Source organism: Manacus vitellinus, unplaced genomic scaffold (genome assembly GCF_001715985.3).
Source record: "Manacus vitellinus isolate BGI_N305 unplaced genomic scaffold, ASM171598v3 scaffold_12_pilon, whole genome shotgun sequence".
Classification (NCBI taxonomy): Eukaryota; Metazoa; Chordata; class Aves; order Passeriformes; family Pipridae; genus Manacus; species Manacus vitellinus.
In genome coordinates this window covers 17,856,734-17,878,935 of record NW_021938949.1, presented here as the reverse complement: position 1 = coordinate 17,878,935, position 22,202 = coordinate 17,856,734, and the positions used below count along the sequence as shown (strand labels likewise).

The 22,202-nt window shown below is 49.9% G+C and overlaps 1 protein-coding gene across 2 annotated transcripts in view; it reads right to left on the bottom strand.

Moving 5' to 3' along the window:
• Positions 1 to 2,434: 2,434 nt before the first annotated feature.
• The window catches only part of XPO6 (exportin 6), a 54,429-nt gene continuing 34,661 nt past the window's right edge, over positions 2,435 to 22,202 (bottom strand). The window contains exons 10-24 of one of the 2 annotated variants that reach the window (XM_008929706.3): positions 20,671 to 20,779; positions 19,819 to 19,911; positions 17,734 to 17,803; positions 16,087 to 16,246; positions 14,720 to 14,812; positions 13,210 to 13,354; positions 12,404 to 12,550; positions 10,765 to 10,954; positions 9,991 to 10,146; positions 8,664 to 8,778; positions 8,004 to 8,175; positions 7,459 to 7,620; positions 5,947 to 6,045; positions 4,453 to 4,683; positions 2,435 to 3,147 (exon numbers count right to left, since the gene is read on the bottom strand). In XM_008929706.3, the coding sequence (XP_008927954.2) occupies positions 3,046 to 3,147; positions 4,453 to 4,683; positions 5,947 to 6,045; positions 7,459 to 7,620; positions 8,004 to 8,175; positions 8,664 to 8,778; positions 9,991 to 10,146; positions 10,765 to 10,954; positions 12,404 to 12,550; positions 13,210 to 13,354; positions 14,720 to 14,812; positions 16,087 to 16,246; positions 17,734 to 17,803; positions 19,819 to 19,911; positions 20,671 to 20,779 (2,044 nt within the window). In that variant the 3' untranslated portion in view covers positions 2,435 to 3,045. The remainder of the gene's footprint in view (positions 3,148 to 4,452; positions 4,684 to 5,946; positions 6,046 to 7,458; positions 7,621 to 8,003; positions 8,176 to 8,663; positions 8,779 to 9,990; positions 10,147 to 10,764; positions 10,955 to 12,403; positions 12,551 to 13,209; positions 13,355 to 14,719; positions 14,813 to 16,086; positions 16,247 to 17,733; positions 17,804 to 19,818; positions 19,912 to 20,670; positions 20,780 to 22,202) is intronic. The other variant, XM_018067533.2, reaches the window with a different exon arrangement.

Here is a 22,202-nt window from a genome sequence, read left to right as displayed (position 1 = left end):
GCAGGGATGGGGACAGGGTCCCCCGAGGTAGGACAGGGACAGAAACGGGATCCCCAGGGCAGGATGAGGATGGGGACAGAGTCCTCCAGAATAGGACAGGGACCAGGTCTCCAGGGCACGACAGGGACGGGGACTGGATCCCCAGGACAGAATGAGGATGGGGACAGGGTCCCCAGGGACAGGGCAGGGAGGACGGGGTCCTCTGGAAAAGAACAGGGACCGGGTCCCAAGGGACGGGACCGTGTCCCCAGGGGTAGGACAGGGACGCCGTGTCTCACCGGAGCCGTTAAGCAGCGGGCCCGGGGCCTCAGGCCCGGCTTGGCCCCCGCGGGGAGGCTTCCGTGCCACGCAGCGGCCCAGGAGCCATGCGGCCCGGCGGTCGACCTGCCGCGGTCGGGCGCGGCCGAGCCAGGGAACGGGTCAGGCTTCCGTCCCCCTTAAAGCAGCCGCCGGGGCCGGGCGGCCTCCGCGCCTGCACGGGAAATCCCGGACAGAGGCATCCCGGCACGGAGCATCCCGGCACGGAGCATCCTCTCGGTCCAGAGCATCCCGGTCCGGGGAATCTCTCCGTTCCGGAGCATCCCGCTTTGGAATCTCAAGCCTGGTGGGAGCAGAGCCTAAATCCGTGCCGGGAGGACCCAGACCCTGCCAAGCCCCAGACCTGCCGCCCCCGGTGTCCAGGCAAGGAGAGTCCTGGTTAGCCCACGCCAGCCTGAGCTGGGGCACAAGGAATCCCCCAGCCCAGGGGAAGAGGCACAGTGTGGAGCACCCAGGCCAGTGTGCCCCCTCTGTGGGACACAGGGCTGCCCTGGACATGGAGTGGGTGCTGGGAAAGGGGTGTTAAGGCCATGGGGGACAGAGGCACTGCCCAGATGGGAGCCCCTCTGTTCAGTTCTCCAAGCCCCATCTCAGCCCCCATACTGGGAAATCACTTTGTATTGAGCTTCCCCTGCACCCCAAACTCCAGAGACACCTCACGGGAGAGCAGCTTGACAAGGTCATGGAAGTTTGCTTCAAGCCTGCTTCCTAAAGCTGAAGGAAGGGGGGGGCCAAGCCCCTGTCAGAGCCTGGGAGGGGACATATGGAGATAGTGGCACTGAGTTCCTCCAAGCACTCAGGGACAGGTGTGGCTGGCAGGGAGCTCAGGGAAGGCTGGGAGCAGATCACCACCCACACCTCAGTCCTCACTTGCACCTCACTGTACCAGGTGAGGCACATCCTGGGCAAGCTGGACTCTGCTTCACCTGCCCATGGCAGGGTAGAGAGCCCAAACATCCAACTGGTCCCAGTTCAGAGCCTGGATGGAGGGCTCTGCACAGGTCATCCAAACAGCATCCATTATCTCCCAAGGGCAAACACGCACAGTGTTTTCCACAAAAGTAACTAGAGGAACCATGGGGTAAATGGTGCTACACTCCAACTCACCCTCTGGACCTCACAGCTTTTCAGAGGCAGTCATCTCACATCCACATCTCCAAATGTGATCCACTTCTTCCAGCTGCACTCCCTTCCCAGTAACTGGTGCTGTTCCCACCACGCAGCCCCAGCTGCAGCTGCCCATTAACTACAGGGAATTAAGACTGATTTCACAGACTCATGGAACAGTTTGGGTTGGAAGGGACCATAAAGCTCATCTTGTTCCACCCCCTGCCATGGGCAAGGACACCTTCCACCAGCCCAGGTTGCTCCAAGCCCCGTCCAACCTGGCCTTGGACACTTTCAGGGATGGGGCAGCCACAGCTTCTCTGGGCAACCTGTGCCAGGGCCTCACCACCCTCCCAGGGAAGAATTTCTCCCCAACATCCCATCTAACCCTGCCCTCCTTTAGCTTCAGGCCATTCCCTCTTGTCCTTGTCACTCCAGGCCTTTGTGAAAAGTCCCTCTCCAATTTCATCTATTAAATTTAAAAATGAAGACCTTCCCAGCTGCACGATCAGGGATCCACAAGCTCCACAAAATCTGGTCCTGCCTGTCTGGGCACTGGATTGCTCAGATGCCACTACAGGATCACTGAGTGGCCAGTTGCTGGCCTTCAGCTATGAGTTCCTGTGATCACTGGCAATGTGGGGAGATTTCTTCCTGCAGGTACTTCATGATTGATGCAGACAACAGTCTGCTGGAGGGAACGAATGGATCAGCCCAAAGTGTGGCAGAAAACACCAGGGAACACAGGCTCTGTGTGAACAGGAGCTTGGAATGAGATTGTTTTTAAGGTCCCTTCTAACTCAAACCATTCTGAAATTCTGTGATGAAGGAGAGAGGAGGAAGAAGCTATCATTAATCTGCACCTTCCAGGAGCTGCTGGACTTGCTGGGAGACTGGACAGGATGCTGCTCCTTACTACTGATCCTGGGAAAGGCTGTGGATCACTGCCTGCATCACAAAGCATTAACAGAATGGCCTAGAGGGAAACTAACCAGTCCCAAGTATTTAAAACAACAAAGTAAGCACTTTATTCCCATTAAGCATGTCGTTTTAGTATCACAATGGAATGATGAGAAAATGTTTAAAAAAACCAAAAAAAGTCTCTAATCCCCGAAAACATCGGGGAGGTTTTCAAGGCAATTTAAAAACAAAGGGAGTGACAGAAGTGCCAAACCAGTCCCAACATCAGGAGACTCCTCCTCTGAAAGCTGGGCAGGGCAGGGAGGTGGAATGACACGAAGGTATGAATGTCTGAAGTTAGTCTTTGGCGCTTCTGCCTCGTGTTTGATACCGACATGATCTCTCAAGACAACTCCACAGAAATCTCCGGACGCAACAAAGTGCTACGTTAGAGCAGAAGGAAAGCCCGGGGAGAGGGTTTTCCAACAGTTGGGATGCCCCACGGGTGGGCGTTAAGACACATCCTGCTGACTCCAGCTGAGGGCCTTTGGGCTGGGAAAGGAGAACTAAAAGGAAGCGTGGTGTGTGAATCCAGGGCGTGGCCATGGGCAGGACCCCATGTCCTGCAGCACTGACAAATCCCGGGAGGAGAGGGGGTGGTGGCAAACCGAAACGTGGATCCGTTCCCTACAGTGGTGGAAGAGGAGTCCAGTGCAGCAACTATAACTTCACAGTTCCAGGGGGCAAACTGTCATTGCAGAGTCTGTAGTAGCGCAGGTCGTTCACCAGCCTGTGCACGTTCTGTGTGAACGAGGGCAGGTCCTGGAAAAGAACAAACAGCACCTGGTACAGCAGAGTAACGTGACAGGGAGAACAGAAGGAGACTGGGAGGGCCAAACACCCCGGTGTGTGTTCACACATGAGAACTGACCCATTCCTCTGCAGCCTGAGCCCGGGGAATTCCACTTTCTGCATCCCATGGACAGGGAGCAGAGATGGCTCCAGAGCTGCTCCATGCAGAGCTGACTGCAGGATCCAGGCCTTGTTCCCAGCACTGGCTTATGAGCATGCACTCAGGCTCAACAGGTATGGTCAGAACCCCAGATTGGTTTGGGTTGGAAGGACCTTAAAGCTCATCCAGTTCCACCCCCTGTCATGGGCAGGGACACCTTCCACTAGCCCAGGCTGCTCTAAGCCCTGTCCAACCTGGCCTTGGACACTTTCAGGGATGGGGCAGCCACAGCTTCTCTGGGCAACCTGTGCCAGGGCCTCACTACTCTCACAGCCAACAATTCCTTCCCAATATCCCATCTAACTCTGCTCTCTGGCAGTGGGAAGCCACTGTCCATTGGCCTGTCTCTCCAGGCCCTTGTCCCAAGTCCCTCTCTTGGAGCTCTCCTGGAGCCCTTTTAGGCACTGGAAGGGGCTCTAAGGTCTCCCTGGAGCCTTCTCTTCTCCAGGCTGGACACTCCCAGCTCTTCCAGCAGTAATTCCTTGCTGCCCTTCTGCCAAGGCTTCTGGGGGCCACATACTCCCTTACCAAGGGCTGATTTCCCTGAAGTGCAATTGCCTTCTAGAGGCCAGTAATTCTCCCAAGGCTCCTTTCCTACCCTCACCCTTGGTCTTAAATCCCTATTATCTCCCTCAGAAGAGGAATCACTCAGTGGACAAGCTTCAGCAGATGGAAGCCACGACCCGCTGGTTTGCCACGATATTCCCAAGGCAGGTTAAAGACCCCCCATTTGATTCCCACACACAAGGGGTTTCAAGGATTGTGAGCCACTGCAGCTATTCTGCTGTTGTCCTCACTGTAACCCATCTGGCCAGCAGCTGGAGCAAGATTTTGGCAAGGATCCGAGTGTCCCACTCTGGAAAATGTCAGTCTACCCCTATTAAAACTTCTTCCAGGAAACATATTCCCTAACTCCTACAGCATCCAGCAGTCTGAGAGATGTCACATGGCAGTTCTGCTACCTACAGTGAGAAATCCTTGGCTGGGGATTGCTGAGCGTGGGAATGTTTGGAACAAAAGGTACTGCCTGGAAAAACTCCGCCTGGAGACGTCCCACCGGCGCGTTTTGGGGGGAAAGCTGTGCATCCTGGGAATATCAGTGTTCCCCTTCTTACCCTGTCCATTTTGAAATTCCTTCCCAGCACGTTCTTCTGGTTGGAGTCCACCCCATCACAGCTGGCCAGGAACTCGGGCAGGAAGGCGGAGTAGAAGCCGTCGAAGTCCACCGAGGCCATGTTGTAGGTGGCGATGCCGATCTCCTCCTGCAGCAGGTCGTGGGACTTGTGCACCAGCACCTGCAGCAGCACGTTCACAAACTGGAACAGCATCGTCGTCCGGAAGATCTTCTGCACAGGGAGAGAGGCTCGTGGTCAGGAGACTTCACTGCTCCCACGGGAGGGACCAGGGCAGCCAGAAGGACAAATCCGGCAAGGACAGACCGGGCGTGACTGCACCCGTGGGCTCTGCAAACTCCTGTGAGCACTGAGGTTATTTTCCAAGCCAAGCCAGATCAAAAATGGCTAAAATAAGGCAAATTAATATCAGATTTAAAGTTAAAAATTAATTTGGCCACACTTACCTCATGCTTTGGGACTTGAAAGTCCCTTCCAGGGCCTAAAGGGGCTTCAAGAGAGCTGGAGAGGGACTTGGGACAAGGGCCTGGAGGGACAGGACAAGGGACAGGAGAGACAGGAATGGCTTCCCACTGACACAGGGCAGAGTTAGATGGGATATTGGGAAGAAATCGTTCCCTGTGATAAGGGTGGTGAGGCCTTGGCACAGGTTGCCCAGAGAAGCTGTGGCTGCCCCATCCCTGGAAGTGTCCAAGGCCAGGTTGGACGGGGTTTGGAGCAACCTGGGCTAGTGGAAGGTGTCCCTGCCCATGGCAGGGAGTGGAACTGGATAAGCTTTAAGGTCTCTTCCAACCCAAACCACTTTGGGATTTTATGCTCTGACCCAAGTTTTAAATATTGCTAAAGCCACCAGCATCAAGTCCCATTCCACCTCCAGCCAGCTGTATTCCTCCCCAGAGCCAGGGAATGTGGCCAGCTGCCTGGAATTCTGCACCAGGCACCTGTGAACACGAAGGGTTGTCCTTCAGCTGTGACCACAGATGGACACTGAAAGCTCTGCTTTCACAGGCTAACCAGATTCCCTGGATTCCTCCTGTAATCCCTCATGACAGCAGCTAACAGCTTAGAGGGGCTGGAGGCTGGTCCTGCCTGGCAGTGATGGAGACACCCACCTGTGCCTGTGAGTACTGGATACCCTGTCCCAGATGGGATAGTTGGAGGGACTTGTCCACTATCCCACTGATGATCCCAATTCCTACTTTCCCAGACTGTCACTGTGTGTTCTCTGCTCTCTCTCACTGTCACAGGAGGACACACATCAAGGCTTTACTATGACAAGAGCTGGGATCCCTCCCGTGCCCCCTGCACAGGATCAGGGAGGTGGTACCACCACTCCCACCATCCAGAGCATGGCAAGCACCCAAAGGCCGTGGCATAAAAGCCATCAAATCCTGACCTGCAGTTTCTGAGTGGTTTAAAACAAGCCCCAGAACAACACCCACCTATTTCCATGCACAGAAGTCAGGTAGGACCCACCTTATGGTACAGCTTCTGCTTCGTGTTCAGTGTCTCCAAGTAGAAGAGGTTTTGCTTGAACAGGTGAATGTCAGGCTGCAGGAAGGACTGGCCAAAGGCCTGGGAACAAAGCAGAGTTGAAGGAAAGGGATTGGTATTACAGCAAACATCAGACATGCCATGCAGAACAACATCATTTTCACCCTGACACCAGAACAAACCCCTGGGAGCCTCAGTGCAGCAAAATAACAACACTGGCAGTTGTTCAAGTCAACTGTGCCACTGCCAGATCAATGGGAATTTTAGTGGGAACATCCCTGCAGAGCAGCTGCTAAGCTGAGTCCATGGGGAACAGGCAGGCCAAGCTGGCACTGAGAGGCACAGGGATGCTGAGCCCAGCTCCCTCAGCAGGCAGGCTGCTCCTGAAGCATGGGGCTGTTTCTCAGGGATGCTACCAAAAGTGAATAAACCAGGACACATGCACAGGTTGGGTCCTCAATCCCAGTCATATGACCAAGGTGACTGGCAGATGTCACTGCCCTGCACTAGAAAGAATTTAGAGGTGGGACCTGGGAGGCTGAATTGGGCATGACTGAAGCAGTAAAGAATCCAGGAACAAAATTTGCTGGACCCTGAACTAACCTGGCAGGGCTGCACAGTGTGAAATAAAACATCTTTTACACCCTAAACACCTCCAAAACACTGTACAGGTGATGTAAGCAGATGAAGTCAGCTCTGTACAGAGACAGGTAGCAGAATTTTAATAATTCCTCTTCAAGGTATCACAAAAGAAGAGTTTATTCCCCCAAACCAGCCATTTATTGTCAAATGAATAAAAATGGCCCAAGTCCCCTTTAAGAATGAGCCAGTTCTGCCCTCAGAACATGTGTGGAAACCAGCACACAAAGTATTAATATCCTTCACACAAACCACTGACTGTGTGGAGAACACTTACAGAACATTAAATAAGAGTTTCATATCAAACCAACAAGAGCCAAGTAATAAAACAAGTAGTTCAGTATTGTCAACCAGCCTGAAGTTAATACTGAGACTATTATATAAGTATCTCCCAAAATGAGACATCCAGGTGAGTTTGGAAGAGTTACACAACTACAGGTGAAAAACCCTTCCCACTCTCTGCAACTCCCTGGCAGGAGGGGGGAGCCAGGTGGGGGTTGGGCTCTGCTCCCAGGGAACAAGGCACAGGAGGAGAGGAAACAGCCTCAAGTTGTGCCAGGGGAGGTTTAAATTGGATATTGGGAAAATTTCTTTGGAAAAAGGGCTGTCCAGCCCTGGCACAGCTGCCCAGGGCAGAGGTGGAGTCCCCATCCCTGGAGGGGTTTAAAAGCCATGTGGATGTGGCACTTGGGGACGTGGGTTAGTGGTGGCCTTGGCAGTGCTGGGGGAATGGTTGGACTCGATCTCAGAGGGCTTTTCCATCCTAAAGGATTCTGTGATTCCACGTTTAATGCACTGCCACAAGTCCTGTGTGCTCCACTGCAGGAAGGGTTCTGGTGGGGAGAGGTGAGTTACCTGCATGATGGCACTGAACTGGGCTTCGTTCTCCATCTGCTCCTCTGCCACTCCCCTCTGGACACTGGCCAGCACACTGGATTTGAAGAAGTACCGCCAGTTGTGGTGCAGGACCCGGAAAAGCAGCTCAAACAGCTCTGCCTTCACATCAGGGGATGAGCGCTGGGAGGAGAGGGGAACACAGTTCAAAGCAGGCTCCTGTGCTGGAATCCCACTCATCCCCTGGATCCCACTGCCAAAGGACCCACATCCAGGGCTGTGCTTGGCAGCCAAAGGAAGCACCAAATTCAGCAGCTGTAGGATCATGCTGAGTTTTGAGTTTTACCTCTTGCTTTGACCATCTCTATAATTTTAGCCTTTCTTGACAAGTCCTAACAAAATCCTCCACCCACACAGCTTCCAGTTCTCACTGACTTCTCACCCAGTTTTCCTCCACAGGCACTGACATTTACAGCTCTTGGAAAGCCAAAGCTTCATTGCTGCCAGTCCTCAGCAATGCCTTCCCTTCCCACTCCCCCTTCCCTCTCCTGTGAGGGCAGCCCTACCTCTGCAATGATGGGATACACCTGCTCCATGCACAGTGAGATGACGCTGGGCAGGAAAGGCTTGAACACTTGGCCTGGCTCTTGCACCACCACTTGCAGTATCTTCAGGAACTTCTCCACCACCCGGCAGCCGGTGCTGCCCTCGTGGAGGATGCTCTCTGCCAGCTGCTCCCTGGGACAACAAACAGTTGTTAGGAGCCTTCCCAGAGATCTGTGTGCTCACCTGATTTACTGGAAAACACGTAATGCCTCTAAATCTGCTCAATTAATACAGGCCAAGTACATTAAGCCACAGAAGGGAGATAGGTTGTGACTGAGGACTGACCGACTCCACACCCCGAAAAATGCTCAAGTGATGGGGCACCCTCAGATCTTGGGCAGGAGCTAACAGGGAACGTGACAGTCCAGTTCAACATCCCACACTGCCAGAAAGTCCACGGGAGAGCTGGAATTGCACAATGGCAATTGATTGATGTGCATATGCTGGGTCACTTACGACTTGGAAATGTTCTCCTCAGATTTAGTCCTGAGACATGACAAAAGTCTGGACACAAAGGTTGGAAACAGCACACTCTCTAGGGACAAGGACTCTGTGTGAGCAGCTTATGAAGATAAATCAACCTGAGGGGTAAGAAAGAAGTGACCAGTGTTGGACAATACCTGGTGAACATGTTCAGGAAGGTCTGTATGATCTGCTCGGTGAAAGGCACTCCCATCTGCACCCTCAGGCCTTGGAAAAGGGTAAGGAAGAAGCTCAGCATCTCATCTGTCACATCTAAGATAAGAACAGGAAAGCAAAAAGTGCATGTTAAGGGAACATTTGAGTGCATCAATAAGTCTTTTATGTTTAAGTCTTTTATGTATGTCTTAAGTTTGCTCCTCCTGTTCAGGGAACCTCATTTACTCGGGAATTTACCACCAGGGTTGTCTTAGGAACTGACACCCACAGCACTACAGGGCTTAAAAATTGTTCATCCACTTCCAAAACCTGCCAGGGATGACAAGTACAGGCAGCACCAAACACCTCAGAACAAACCCAACACTGCCAGCAAGGCCCTTAGTGTGCTCTGCCTACACAGACTGCTTGGAGAGAGCTCATGGGCCCATCTCTGGTTGCTTACTGGTTTTACAGGGTTAACAGGAAACACCAGGAAATCCAAAACATCCACACAGCTTGGGGTGGAGGAGACAGAACCCAGCTTCTTTTTTTGGCAGGAACTGAAAAGGCTGTTCAGCTTCAGAAGTCATCTTTGAGCACATGGTTATGCAGTGAGCTGATCAGCACCCAGTTGACCCCTCACCAGTCCCAAGAAAGATGGAATAACCATGGCAAGCTGGAGCTGCTCAGCTCCTCATTCATCATACAGCCTTTGACAGCCAATAAACAGCCACTGATGAGGCTGCCAGCCTGTTCTGAAGGCAACAGGTCACTGGAGTCACAGCATCAGCTTGGCTGCCTTGGATCCTCTCTGCACTTCCACAGCTGCTTCACTGAGAAAATCCCACCCAACTCCAAAAGTTTTCCTGGAACACCTTGCTCGTCATGAGACAAGCACCCTGATGTGATACAAAATGGTAAATTGCTGGCCAGAAGAAGGTTCCCAAGTGACAGTCCTGGTTCCATCTCAGGGAAAAAAAATCCCCAAACCCCACATCATTTGACCTAATCTGACAAGATCTATTCTTCTTTGTCTTCAAGCTTCTGGAGAGAACGTAAATGGCAAACACAGCCAGAGTATTTTAAAGCTTATTTTTGTGCTCATGATCATCTCCATCTTCTGGAATTGTGTGACCATCTTTCCTGCTGGCAGAGATCTCCCTTCCCTTTTGTGGTTTGGCCCAGTCCACCCAGCACAGCCTCACAGCACACCCAGGCACAGCAAGTCCACACACTTCACAAAAACACCACGACTCTGAGCTGCTGCTCTGGGTGTGATCAGGGGGTCAGAGAGCTACTCACAGCATGAAACCTGGCCTGTGGTTATACCTGACTGATGAATGAAAGCTGGGAAGAGGGCTAGTGAGACCTGCACGGATTCTTGCAGCGACTGATAACAGATCTGGCGGGACTTGGTGGACTCTCCGGAGATACTTTCTACAATATCTTCCAGAACGCTGAGTGTCTGATGGATGATCACTTTGGCTGCAAAACAAGAGAATTGATACTTCTTGTATGTGCCAAAACTACCCAGGGGTAAGAGGTTCACACATGTGACACTGCACATTTCTAACTAATTTTTAAAGTGATCCTCAATTAAAAAACCCCCAAAAGATATGCCCCAAACCAGTCCCAAAACACAGACAGAAGTTTCTCTGCACCCCATCAGTTCAGAGCTCTCCTCCTACATATACAAACCCTCTACATTACTTCCCAAGTCCTGAAGAAATTCTTATTTGCCCTCTTCAGTTTTTATAACCATGATCTTCGTTAATGCTGTTTCCAGCCAGTCTTTCTACTACTACAACCTCCCAGCATTAGGCTGTTCAGTATTCCTAAAGCAATCTCTGCTATTTAAAGTTTTATCCCCAATTTGATTCCACCTTCCCTGGGAAGACAGTACTTTGATGGAAGAGTTTACAAGCAACCCGGGCCCTTCACACACCAGGAAAACCTCCAAAAATAGGAAGGAAACACCAGTTGCTCCTTTCCCACCCTCCCCACAGGCTAGAAAGTTTCTCGGCAGTAATTATTGGAAAATGAGCTTATTGAGGAGCTTATTGTGCTGCTCACACTGCAGCTGCCAGGACACGTGGTACTCACTGTCCTCCAGCTGCACTTTCCTCTGGGGCAGGATGGCCGTGGCCTTGAGCTGCCGGTACTCCCTGGTGAGGGCCGAGACGAGGCTGGCGTGGTTGGTGGAGCGCACGGCCCACTGCTGCTCCCCCTCGGGCAGGTTGGGCCAGGGCAGCAGCAGCACGTTGGACAGGGCTCTGCACACCAACACCTGGGCCTGGGAGGGACCAGAGATCGGGATCACACGCTGGTTTGGGCTGGGAGGGACATTAAAGCTCATTTAAGAAGATGGGGAAGAGCCTTGATTTGAAGCTGTGTGAGGACACTGAGGGAACTTGGAGTGTTCAGCTGGAGAAGAGGAGACTGAGGGAGAGCTCATGGCAGTTCCAACTTCCTGGGGAGGGGCAGAGGAGGGGCAGGGACTGAGCTCTGCTCTGGGGGGACCAGGGACAGCAGCCAGGGAATGGCTGGAGCTGTGTCAGGGCAGGGTCAGGTTGGATCTCAGGAAAAGGTTCTTCCCCCAGAGGCTGGTTGGGCACTGCCCAGGCTCCCCAGGGCAGTGGGCACAGCCCCAAGGCTGCCAGAGCTCCAGGAGGGTTTGGACAACGGGTGGGACAGGGTGGGACTGCTGGGGTGTCCTGTGCAGGGCCAGGAGTTGGACTCGATGATCCTTATGGGTCCCTTCCAACTCAGGATATTCTGTGATTCTCTGATCTCATTCCACCCCCTGCCATGGGCAGGGTCACCTTCCACCAGACCAGGCTGCTCCAAGCCCCGTCCAACCCAGCCTTGGACACTTCCAGGGATGGGGCAGCCACAACTTCTCTGGGCAACATTAAGCAAAGACTTTTACTGTGTGTGCAATTTAACTTTTGTTAGAGCACAACCCCAGAGTGAAGTGACATTTTACAGCTGTTTGACACATCAGCAGTGCTCACTGTTTGAGGAAAGAGTTCAGAGCAGGTGAGCCCAAGTGAAAACTAACAGCTCTGCAAGGTAAGGAAGAAGCAGAGTTCCAGTATTTAAGGCCTGGAACCAGCTCCCAGCTCTGCCAGACCTTCTCTGATACAGCAAGTCCCTGTTGTTTATAAAAACAAAGATGATTCTACTTTCGTTTCTTCTTGTCTGGTTTACACACTGAACTTCTTCACTTGTACAGTACTTTATGCTTCCTTGCTAACACACAATACAACCATATCCCAGCCTCCACTGTGGCTTTTTAGTACTACAAGCAGAATATATTTATAGTATTTATATTACAGAAGTAATATAAATACTCTAAGTATATTCCATTTATAGTACTTGGAGTAACTGTAGTACTTTGAGTAACTTGGAGTGAGGCATGTGGAGTGCTAACCTATGTTTCACAGAAAACTCTTCCTGTAGGTCAGAATCAATGTGCCTGTACTGTAAAAATGATGCAGAATCAGGGACTGTGTCAGCAAGTGAGTAAGGAATCAGATCTAAGAGGTGCAATTGCATTTTTTCCTTATGCTGTTGCTTGAAATAGATCATTAATTACAAACAGCATCACCGGATATCCACAATACAGAGAGAATTGCTGCCCCTCCGTACTTTTTGAGGTTATATCTTGCTACAGTAAGAGCTGAGGCACAGCCTCCCAAGGACACCTGGTGTACACTGAGACATGCCTGAGACAACCCACCTTGTCTGGGAGGCGTTGGGCAGAAGTGTCTGTGATCCTGTTGAACACCTTCTGCACCGCTGGGATGCTGATGAGGAACACCGGGCGCACCGTGGTGGCCAAAGAGACGAGCAGGTGACACGCAGAGAGCAGCAGCTTCTCCTGCACCTGAGAGAGACAGGGTGCTCAGGCTGCCCACTAACACTCCACCCAGAACCAATGGCACACAGGACCAGGGTTGCCAGGACCAGGAGGGGGGGTCGGGCTCTGCTCCCAGGGAACGAGGGACAGAGCGAAAGGAAACAGCCTCAAGTTGTGCCAGGGGAGCTTTCGGTTGGATACTGGGAAAACTTCATCATGGAAAGGGTGGTCAGGCATTTGAACAGGCTGCCCAGGGCAGTGTTGGAGTTCCCAACCCTGGAGGAATTTAACAGCATATGGATGTGGCACTTGGGGAAATGGTTTAGTGGTGGCCTTGGCAGTGCTGGGGGAACAGCTAGACTCAGTCTTGGAGGGCCTTTCCAACCTAAACAATTCCATGCTTCTATGATTTATTTATCAATTAGAGTGTAAGTCAGTTCCCTTAACACCATGAAATAGAGATTTCCTTGCTTTCAAGCCAAAAAATCATTAGTTTATAAGCCTGTAAATTGCTTATTCTTGATTAGCTTGACACACAGTGTTACTCAGAACTGCTCTTGGTCTCACCCTACGAGACATTTGCTGTGTCTCTCTCAGACCCACCCCCAGAGCCCCAGAGCGGTCCAGAGCAGACCTGAGCACTTGTGGGTCACCTGCTGCAGGTGGCAGCCCAGTGGCAGCAGTACCTTGGAGCTGATGAGGGGGGTGATGGCCTCCAGCGCCGTGGACACCAGAGAGATGAACTGCTCCGGGTTCTGCCGGTGAACTTCGCTGTAGAACTGGGCCAGCCAATGTGCATAGGCCTGCAGGGCTGCCAGGGACTGAGCGTGGCTGGGGAGAGGCACAGCAGCACTCAGAGACACAGGATGAAGGGGACACAAAGAGAAGGGCATGGTGCTGAGCAGGGTGGGCAGCCCTGACAGCAGGCTGGGAACAAACATCGGGGACTCTCACACAAATCTGGAAGCTTTGTCTTGAAAAATTCCTTACTGCTAATTTTTTCTTGGTCTGGAACCTGTACATTCAAGGCATATTTAAAGGTGTGCAGCAACTGGGCTCACCACTGACCCACAATATTGAGCCAAAGGTGTGAATTGATAAGGTCAAATTATCATCAACTGGTAGGTTGACTATAACCATACTTTATAATGACACTTTTATCACCATATTGAATTTGAGTCAGGATGTTTCAGACAGGTGTCCTCCAAATGTTTGACAAAGTGCCTTTGTTAAGAAAGCACTAAAAAATGGATCACAGGTTTCTCAGAGGCATCAGGCAGAGAAAAGGATGAAAACCCCTCGTTAACAGCTCATGGAAAACATCTCCCAAATTATTTTAAACGAGAAAAGGAAAGAGACAATTAGAAGAACACCATCTGCATAAAATTCAGTGCTATTAACGTGGGACTAACAGGAGACATTCAGGGAACTGTATGATGAAATCTAGTGGGGTTTTCAAGGAGCTGCTATAGATGCAATTGCAAAGTAGAATACATGTTCAAACCTTCAGTTCTGCCCACAAAACACCAGCTGGCAGGGAACATGTTTGTGCTACACAGCCTTGGGAAGGGAAGGTCTCTAAAAGGCTGTCCTAGTGGTGACCTATCACCACCAGCATCAAGATTTCACACAATATCAATGTCTGGATGGCAGGCAGTCATTTGTCCCAGAAATGGCTTGCACAGCTGGAAGACACATGCTTGTCTTGGAAGCCAAGGACTTGAAACCCTCAACTAGGAAAAACATCTTTTACCTGAGCCATAGATCTGACTTTGGTAGCAAAAAATCCATAAACTGGAACTACACACTGACAGTGGATCCAATTTCTTTACAATATCACTATTGTAACACTTATTTAATCAGTAATTACACTGCAAAAGAATGAGGCTTTTACAGTTTGCTTTCAGAGCTAATACAGTGGGCATTGTTACCTCTCAGCACAAATGTATTTTTCTTTAAATGACCTGAGTACACCCCTTAGAGGAAGCAGTGGTCCAAACTGCTGGCAGCAGCCTTGACTTTCATCAGTTTAAAGAAGGGGCCCTGCTGGTGAGCTGCCAACAGCTGGAGCAGTGTTTCACAGGACAGCTCCCAGCCAGGGGTCAGAGCAGCACACCCAGGAGCTCTAATGCTTCTCCGCCCCACAGAGGTGCCCAGTTTGGGTGCCACCACTTGCAGAGTGTCTCCCATACTCACACATCGATGAGGTCAGGTTTCAGCACAGAGGGGACTGCGGTTTCAATGTTGTACAGTTTAATCTGGGATCCATACAACGTCACTTTGACCAGCCTGGAAGTGAAAACACACGTGGCAGCGTAAAGGGATTGTTATAATTTGGATATATACATGCATAAATCAGCTTCAACACCTGATCTGGATGCAGCTCTTCCCCAGTCTGTGTCTATATTTATCTAATATGCAAATGAGATTCAGACCATTTAGTTTAAAATAATTCAGAGTCTATTGCACTCTCTGTGATAAGGTGGAACAAGTCTGATGTTCCTGCACGTAAATGAAAAAAATTAATGAAGGTAGCTGTGTAAAGCCCTGAAAATCTGCAATTAGCAACTGTGTGCTAATTATGTTTCTTGGAGGGGAAGAATAAAATGTCTGCATTTCAGCTTTCACAGGTCTTTTCATTTAAAAAAAGAATCACAGAATTGTTAACGTTGGAAAAGACCTCTAAGAATACTAAGTCCAACCCTCAGAAGAGTTTTCAGTGATTTGGTTTTCAGAGATACAACTCTAAAGCAATCATACTCTACATGTCATTTCTTTGCATCACAAATGCAGATGCTGGAAAACAAGCATCTCAATGTTTTTAAGTAACTGATTTTATTTGATCCCTCCTATTAGTTATTTCTTTCATAAAGGACTTGGGAAACTTAGAATCATAGAATGGCCTGAGTGGGAAGGGACCTCAAAGCTCATCTCTTTCCACCCCACCTGTCATGGGCAGGGACACCTTCCACTAGCCCAGGTTGCTCCAAGCCCCGTCCAACCTGGCCTTGGACACTTGCAGGGATGGGGCAGCCACAGCTTCTCTGGGCAACCTGTGCCAGGGCCTCACCACCCTCACAGTGGGAAGCCATTCCCTCTTGTCCTGTCCCTCCAGGCCTTGTCCCAAGTCCCTCTCCATCTTTCTTGTCAGCCCCCTTCAGGCCCTGGAAGGCCACAGTCAGGTCACCCCCAAAACCTTCTCCAAGCTGAACAATCCCAACTCTCTCAGCCTTTCCTCTCAGCAGAGCTGCTCCATCCCTCTAATCAACTTGATGCCTCCTCTGGACTCACTCCAGCAGCTCATCTTTCTGATGTTGGTGCCCCATATCTGGAGGCAGCTCTGCTGAGGGGTCTCACCTGAGGGGGCAGAGGGGCAGAATCCCCCCCTCCCCTGCTGCCCACGCTGTGGGATCAGCCCAGGTTGGTTTTACAATTACGGCTCTGGCCACCAAGTTCTTCATATCTCAATCTACCCATAACAAGGGGAGGCAGAAAAAGCCCCTTGTTTTTCACACTGCAGAGCTCCTTGTGCTGCTGAAGGGACCAGAAGGCCCTGTACCCACCTCTCCACCACAGTCAGGGCGTCATTGAACCTGGCAGCGAACACGTCCCCGATGAAATACTCGGCCAGGCGCCCCACGGCCTGCAGCAGGGAGCTCAGGTCCCTCAGGGAGCAGTGCAGGCGCCTGCAGTCGTTCTCTGCAGTGATGTTCAGCCTGTGCCCTGAAACGACAGCACAGTTCATCAGCACAAAGGCCCAAGTGTAAATTATCACTTGTCTAATGACTACTGACTAGGCGCTGAAAATTCACATTTGTGCAGGAAAAAAAAAGCCATGTAACTTTGTGACTAATACTTACAGCTCTTTGGGACAGGAAGTTACAGGAAATGCAAAGTTTATTCTAATTACATTACAATCATTCTTCTTCAATTAGCTTGGTGGCAGGTCACAGTTCAGATGGCAGCACTGTCCATGGGACTGAACAGTCCAACTGGGAAAGACAATTCCAACTGCTCTGACAACACTTCAAATTCCTCTTTAAAGGCTGATAAAGATGTTCCAAGTTCTTTCAGCCTTTTATACCTTTATTTTCTTCTATATGATATTAATACCTACAGATAACCTTTTTGGTTATCTGCTGCCATCAGAAGTGATCCCAGCCCTGGAGAAAGTGGTTATCCACATTCCCTCTGCTGGCTACAGTTCCAGTGATCCAGCAGCACATTTGGAACAGTGAATTTGCTTCTGATGTGAAACACGTTATGTATTTTCATATTTCTCAGGTACAAGAAACAATCCAATAACTAGATCTGCCAATCTTCTTGCCCACACAGTCCTCCTGCTGCTCAGGTGTGGATATCTGGGCTCAAACACTCCAGAACTTTCACTAAAAAAACAAGTATGTTCTGTAACATCACCTTTCGAAGAAAATCAGATTTTCTTTCCACTCACTGTATTTAATCTCAGATTAAGCTTTCAGCAACAACCTCTCAATTTTGTGCCATCAACACCAAAAACTGTGTGGACACAATCCTGTGCCAGGTTCTGTGGGATGACCCTGCTTGAGCAGGGAGGTTGGAGCAGGTGACCCACTGTGGTCCCTTCCAGCCCGACCCATTCTGGGATTCTGTGCTACAACCCAGGGCTGAATCCACACCTGCATCTGAGCTGCTGCTCCTGATCCAGCAGTGAACAGGGTGGTGCCACAGCACTAAAAGCCTACACATTGCTTATCCCAGGGCTGAAATGATCCTAAAAGTGGAAGTATTTTTTCCAGAACTGCTCATACAACAACTGCCATTCTGCCATGTGCAGCAGCACTGAAAACGTGACAAATTCCTTTATTGGTCACACTAGAAAATTTCAATATTACTTTAAGCTACCTTAATATCCCTCATGCAGATCTCACTACCATTGCTTTCCTTATTTCTCAGGAAGGAGCTGTAGTATTTGATGTTGCACACCTGCTCTTAACACACCTGGTATCTTCATTTCAAGTACTAGAACAAGGAAAGAACCATACCAATAGAGGGAAATCACATTATTAGATTTTTGTCTGCTGTTGGAGTTTAACTACTGAGCCATTACACACCACACGTGTTCAGATCCTCAATGAAACATGGGAGAAGAAACACCAAAGGAGGTCTTGAGTGTTTCTGCAATCATCAGTCAAAGAGTGAAGAGCAGAGTGTTGCACAGTGATTATTACCTGTCCCTGAAGTGACCACGAACTGCTGGAGCCCCAGATACACTTCCAAGTTATCCTGCAGAACTGGAAACTACAAGAGACAAGAAACAAACGTGATTTTGGGGCCTGGCAAACGGTTCACACCCAACTGCTGATTACTCTGTCAGAGCAGAGCTTTCTGATTTCTCCCTAGAGCCTTCACACAGACATTAGGAGGAAGGGCAGGTTGCTGGGGCTCTGGGCTGATCCTGCAGCTTCCCAGGTCTTGGCAGCTGTCAAGAGAACAAAGATCCCCACCCTGAAGGCAATTCTCTGGGGCAGCTCTTCTCTTCCCACAAATACCAGCCATCAGCCTATCAAGATAATGGTCTGACAAGTGGGAGTAAGGGCACAGCATGTCACCACTAGGAATATACAGCTGGATGGACAACCCAGCCCAAAGAGAGCAGAGGAGTGGCAGAGTCTGTAGTGCAGTCAGTCTGTGCTGAATCCACTTCACCTGGATGTATCAGCTTCTCAGAATGAAGCTCTCAAAATACTATGCAACCAGAAAGTTGAGTTCAGTGCCTCTGACAGAGTAGAGAAAGGAAGCAGTGCAGCATTCTGCCAGCAAGTTGCAGGCTGCATCAGCTGAAACTCCATAGGGAAAACAGCCAAGGGAGCAAACAGCACAGTCCTTGTGCATCCTGCTGTGGGAACAGTGTAAGTCCAACTCCATCACTCAAGAGTGACAGCAAACATGCCAGGTCCTGGTGATACTTCAGCTGAAGAACATTTTTCAGCCCTTTCAGTCTGGCTCTATTTAATTTCTATAGCCAAAAGTCACCACATTCAAGGCAGTTGGTTTTATGGAAGTTCACTCCATCAGCAGAAGGAGTTGCAGCCCTTCCTTGCCCATCAGGGGACAGAGTAATGGCAACTTGTTGTCCACTGTTTTAATTATTTGCTACTGATGGCCTGCATCCCACAGCCCTGCAGACACTGTGAAAGCACTGTGATCTGCTTGAGAACCTCCCACATCACCCAGTACAACAAGAATGAACAATGCAGGGCTCAGGAAAGCTCTCCCTACCCAGTTTCCAACACGCTGTGCCTAATTAACAGTGGAGTGTCTTTGTATAACTGCTCAAGGGGAACTATTTAAAACCCCAGTGTTTTCCTCATGTGAATGTGTTACTCCAAGGAAGCCACATATGCTCTCCTCCATCTGACCCATATGTTCCCTGAACACTCCCTCTGTTTGTGCCTCCTGCTGGCTCACATTGTGCCACCACCCTGCACAGCACTTTCTACTTTTGTTCACTACTTCAGAGCTTCAAAGTGCTTAGTTTCTTAAACAAAAATATCAATTAAAAAGGTACTTCAGGTCAGGCATCTTCTGCCTCTGCAGCAGCTCAGTTTTCTCTGCTTCTTGGGAACACGGTTCAGAGGCCAAGGTGTGTGGTATCCCCAGCAGAATTGATGCACTTCATCTGAGATCCCACTGCCCTTTCTCCTCCCATTCTCCTCACCCAGCAAAACTGCAGTGACTATTCTGAATTTTGGACTACATTTACAGCCTCAAGATCTCCTCCTCAAAACCTGTTGTGATGCTACAAACCCAGACAACTTTTACAACACCAAAGTTAGTGACAGCAGCACTGGCTGGAGTCTATCCATGTTTACTAGATCTACTTCCCAATTGTCCCAGGCACTCTCTTCAGCATTTATATCTACCCTTTCATTTAAACAAAGATTCCACTCCTCTTCAAACCCTGATAATGACACTCATCTGCCCAATTCACAGGCTGCCTCCAGGATAAAGGCCAAGATAAACAGCAGGGAGGGGCTGCTGCCAAATGTTTGCACTTTGAGAGATGGGACTTTCTAAAGAGCTCAGTGTCCAGAAAGCTGGACTTAGACAGGCACTGGAGTACTCTCTTCAAAACACACCAAGAAATCCAACGAAACATTTTTTCTCCTTGCCAAGCTTTGCACCCAACCCCAAATTTCCCTATTTTTCTTGGCACTGAGGCATCTATCAAACAGCTTGCAACAAGCTCCAACAGTTGGTGCTCATTTCACACGGGACTTCTGGCCTGGATAACTACTCGGATAAGTACTTACGAGTGTGGAGAAGGCATGAGTTGGCAAGAGCTCCATGACTTTGGCCACCACTTCCAAGCTCTGGCGCAAGTACCGCTGCCACTCCGTCTGCTGCTGCGGGGAGAGACACCGAGGTAAGGACAGCACTTCCAAAGGGAACAGAGCTCTGGGGACACTGGGAGGGCTTAATGGATGCTTGGGACTAGAGAGCTCCTTGCCAGAGCCTGGCTTTTGGGGACACCCAGACACTGAAGGTACGATTCGAGACGTCTGATGGAGAGTAATTTGCCAAGCTGTGTTTTGGGCACGTGTTTCCCTGGAGTGACACGGCACAAGGTCTCGCTCCCAGAGCACAGCCACTGCTCAGATGACAAACATCTGTTCTGCAGCACAACCTGTCCTTCCAGGGCTCTGGCCTCATCTATTTGGCCACCTACTCCACTTTTACATTGATCAGTGTTAAGATGGTCTTTACCAATACCAGCCTAGGAGAAATAAACTTAAACAAAAGCACCAACAATATCTACAGGTTCAAGCTTTTGTCTCAGAGGTATTTCATCATTTAATTTCCACAGCAACCTGACAGGGAACCTAATGTCTCTGACAGTCAGAACATAAGGATTTGTATTTCCCTCCCCCATCAGAACCAAGTTAAAATCAAAGGTTCTATCTTAGTGTGACTTTAAACACATTTTTGTCAAAAGCATTTCAAGCTGTTTTACCCCTCAAGCCCCACACACAATGGAGAGAAGAAGTGGCCGTGTGGCTTTGTACTCCAAAGTACAAGGTCTGGGAAAGACATTTCAGGTGCTAACAGTGCAAGAGTTAATATGTGGACCTGCAGCTTAGTTGTTGTTCAGCTGTGCTCCTTACATCATCATCCAGTGTCTCGTCATCCAGCTCCTCCAGCTGTGCCTGGTTATACCTGAACTGGATCCGATTCAACACCTCTGTCAGCAACAGAACCAAGGCATCTTCGTACCTACAACCATGGAAGGACAGAGAAAGAGCTCAACAAAACCCCTCCAGCAAAAGAAATACATATAACAGAGGACAGTAACACCAGGCACCTCCTAGGATTAAGGGTATCAGGTCATTTCAGACCACAAGGAAAGAGCCTTGACAATACCTGATATCCCTCTGCCTCTGAAAGGGAAAGGAAGGACTCTTAGCAACAGAAGCAGCCCCAGAGTTCAAAACAAGAAAGCTGGGAGCAGCTTGCCAGGAATAACAACAGATGTCCATGAACAGGAGGAACCAAGAGCCTGTTGTTGCCTGAGCTGCTCCTCGGCAGCCTCTGCTCTCTGGGCACTGAGCGAGGAGCAGATGGACCAGGGCAGTTATTGCTGCCACCCCAAGGCTGTGTGTGCTGCTATCCCCCCTTCCCTACACTTTTGATGAAGGAATTCAGGCCCTTGTGCCTCCGAAACAAAGCCAGCACTTTTCCTGCTTTAGTACTGTAACACTAAAGGCACGTCACTGAAATATCCCTTCATGTCTGGGAGCCAGGAAGCTGGTACAGAGCACACGAGCCCCTCCTCCTCACTGAAAATAGCACCAAGCTGCAAAATCAGCACAGAGCCACCTGAGCATGCAATAACTCCTGGTGCCACAACACCAACGTCTGGGATTTCAAGGGGGGTTGGTTTGATTTTTGTTTTGAAAACCCCCTTTCTCAAAGCAGCTGGGGTCTGATAAAAAAGTCCTACTCTTTCCTATGGTAAATCAGGTTGGAAAATAAGGCAAAGACTAAGAGAGATTCAGAGCATGATGCAACTGAAGTGTCAGCCCTGTCAGCTGTGTCACCAGCCAGGCAGCTGAAAGCTCTGTGCAAGGTGGTGTAACCCTGGATTTGGCAGCTTCTCCGGGAGTAAAAGTCGTGGTGTGTACAAAATGCAAAGTCTCTAAACCACAGAACAGGAAATTTCATCTGTGCTCCTGTGGTGTAACCACTTCCAGACTGCCCAGCTCAGCCCTCACACGGCTCAGGGAGTGCAAGGAGCTGGAGCTGTCACTAAGGGCAGGTAGCTCTGACAAACAGCACCAGCTCCAGCCACTTACAAGTGTTTTTTATTTATTTTGCAGCCTCATCTATCCCCTAGAGATGCTATTTGTTACAATTTTCTCCATAACAAGCCGTTTGATAGGAAGACAACGCGCATCACACATGGATGAAGAGGAGCAGAACACGAGGGCTGGGAGCAGCAAATTAGGAATAAATCATAAAGCTCAAACACAAACACCTACTTCTCAAGAAACTAAAACCCCACACTCCCCATGCTGAAAGGAAGCACTGTCTGGTGTAAGGTAGTTCCACATTTCTTTGTGGTTATGATGCCATAACCAACTGCTTCTATTTGGTGTGCTCAGCTAAGCTTCCTTCTGCACTTGGTGGAACACAATAT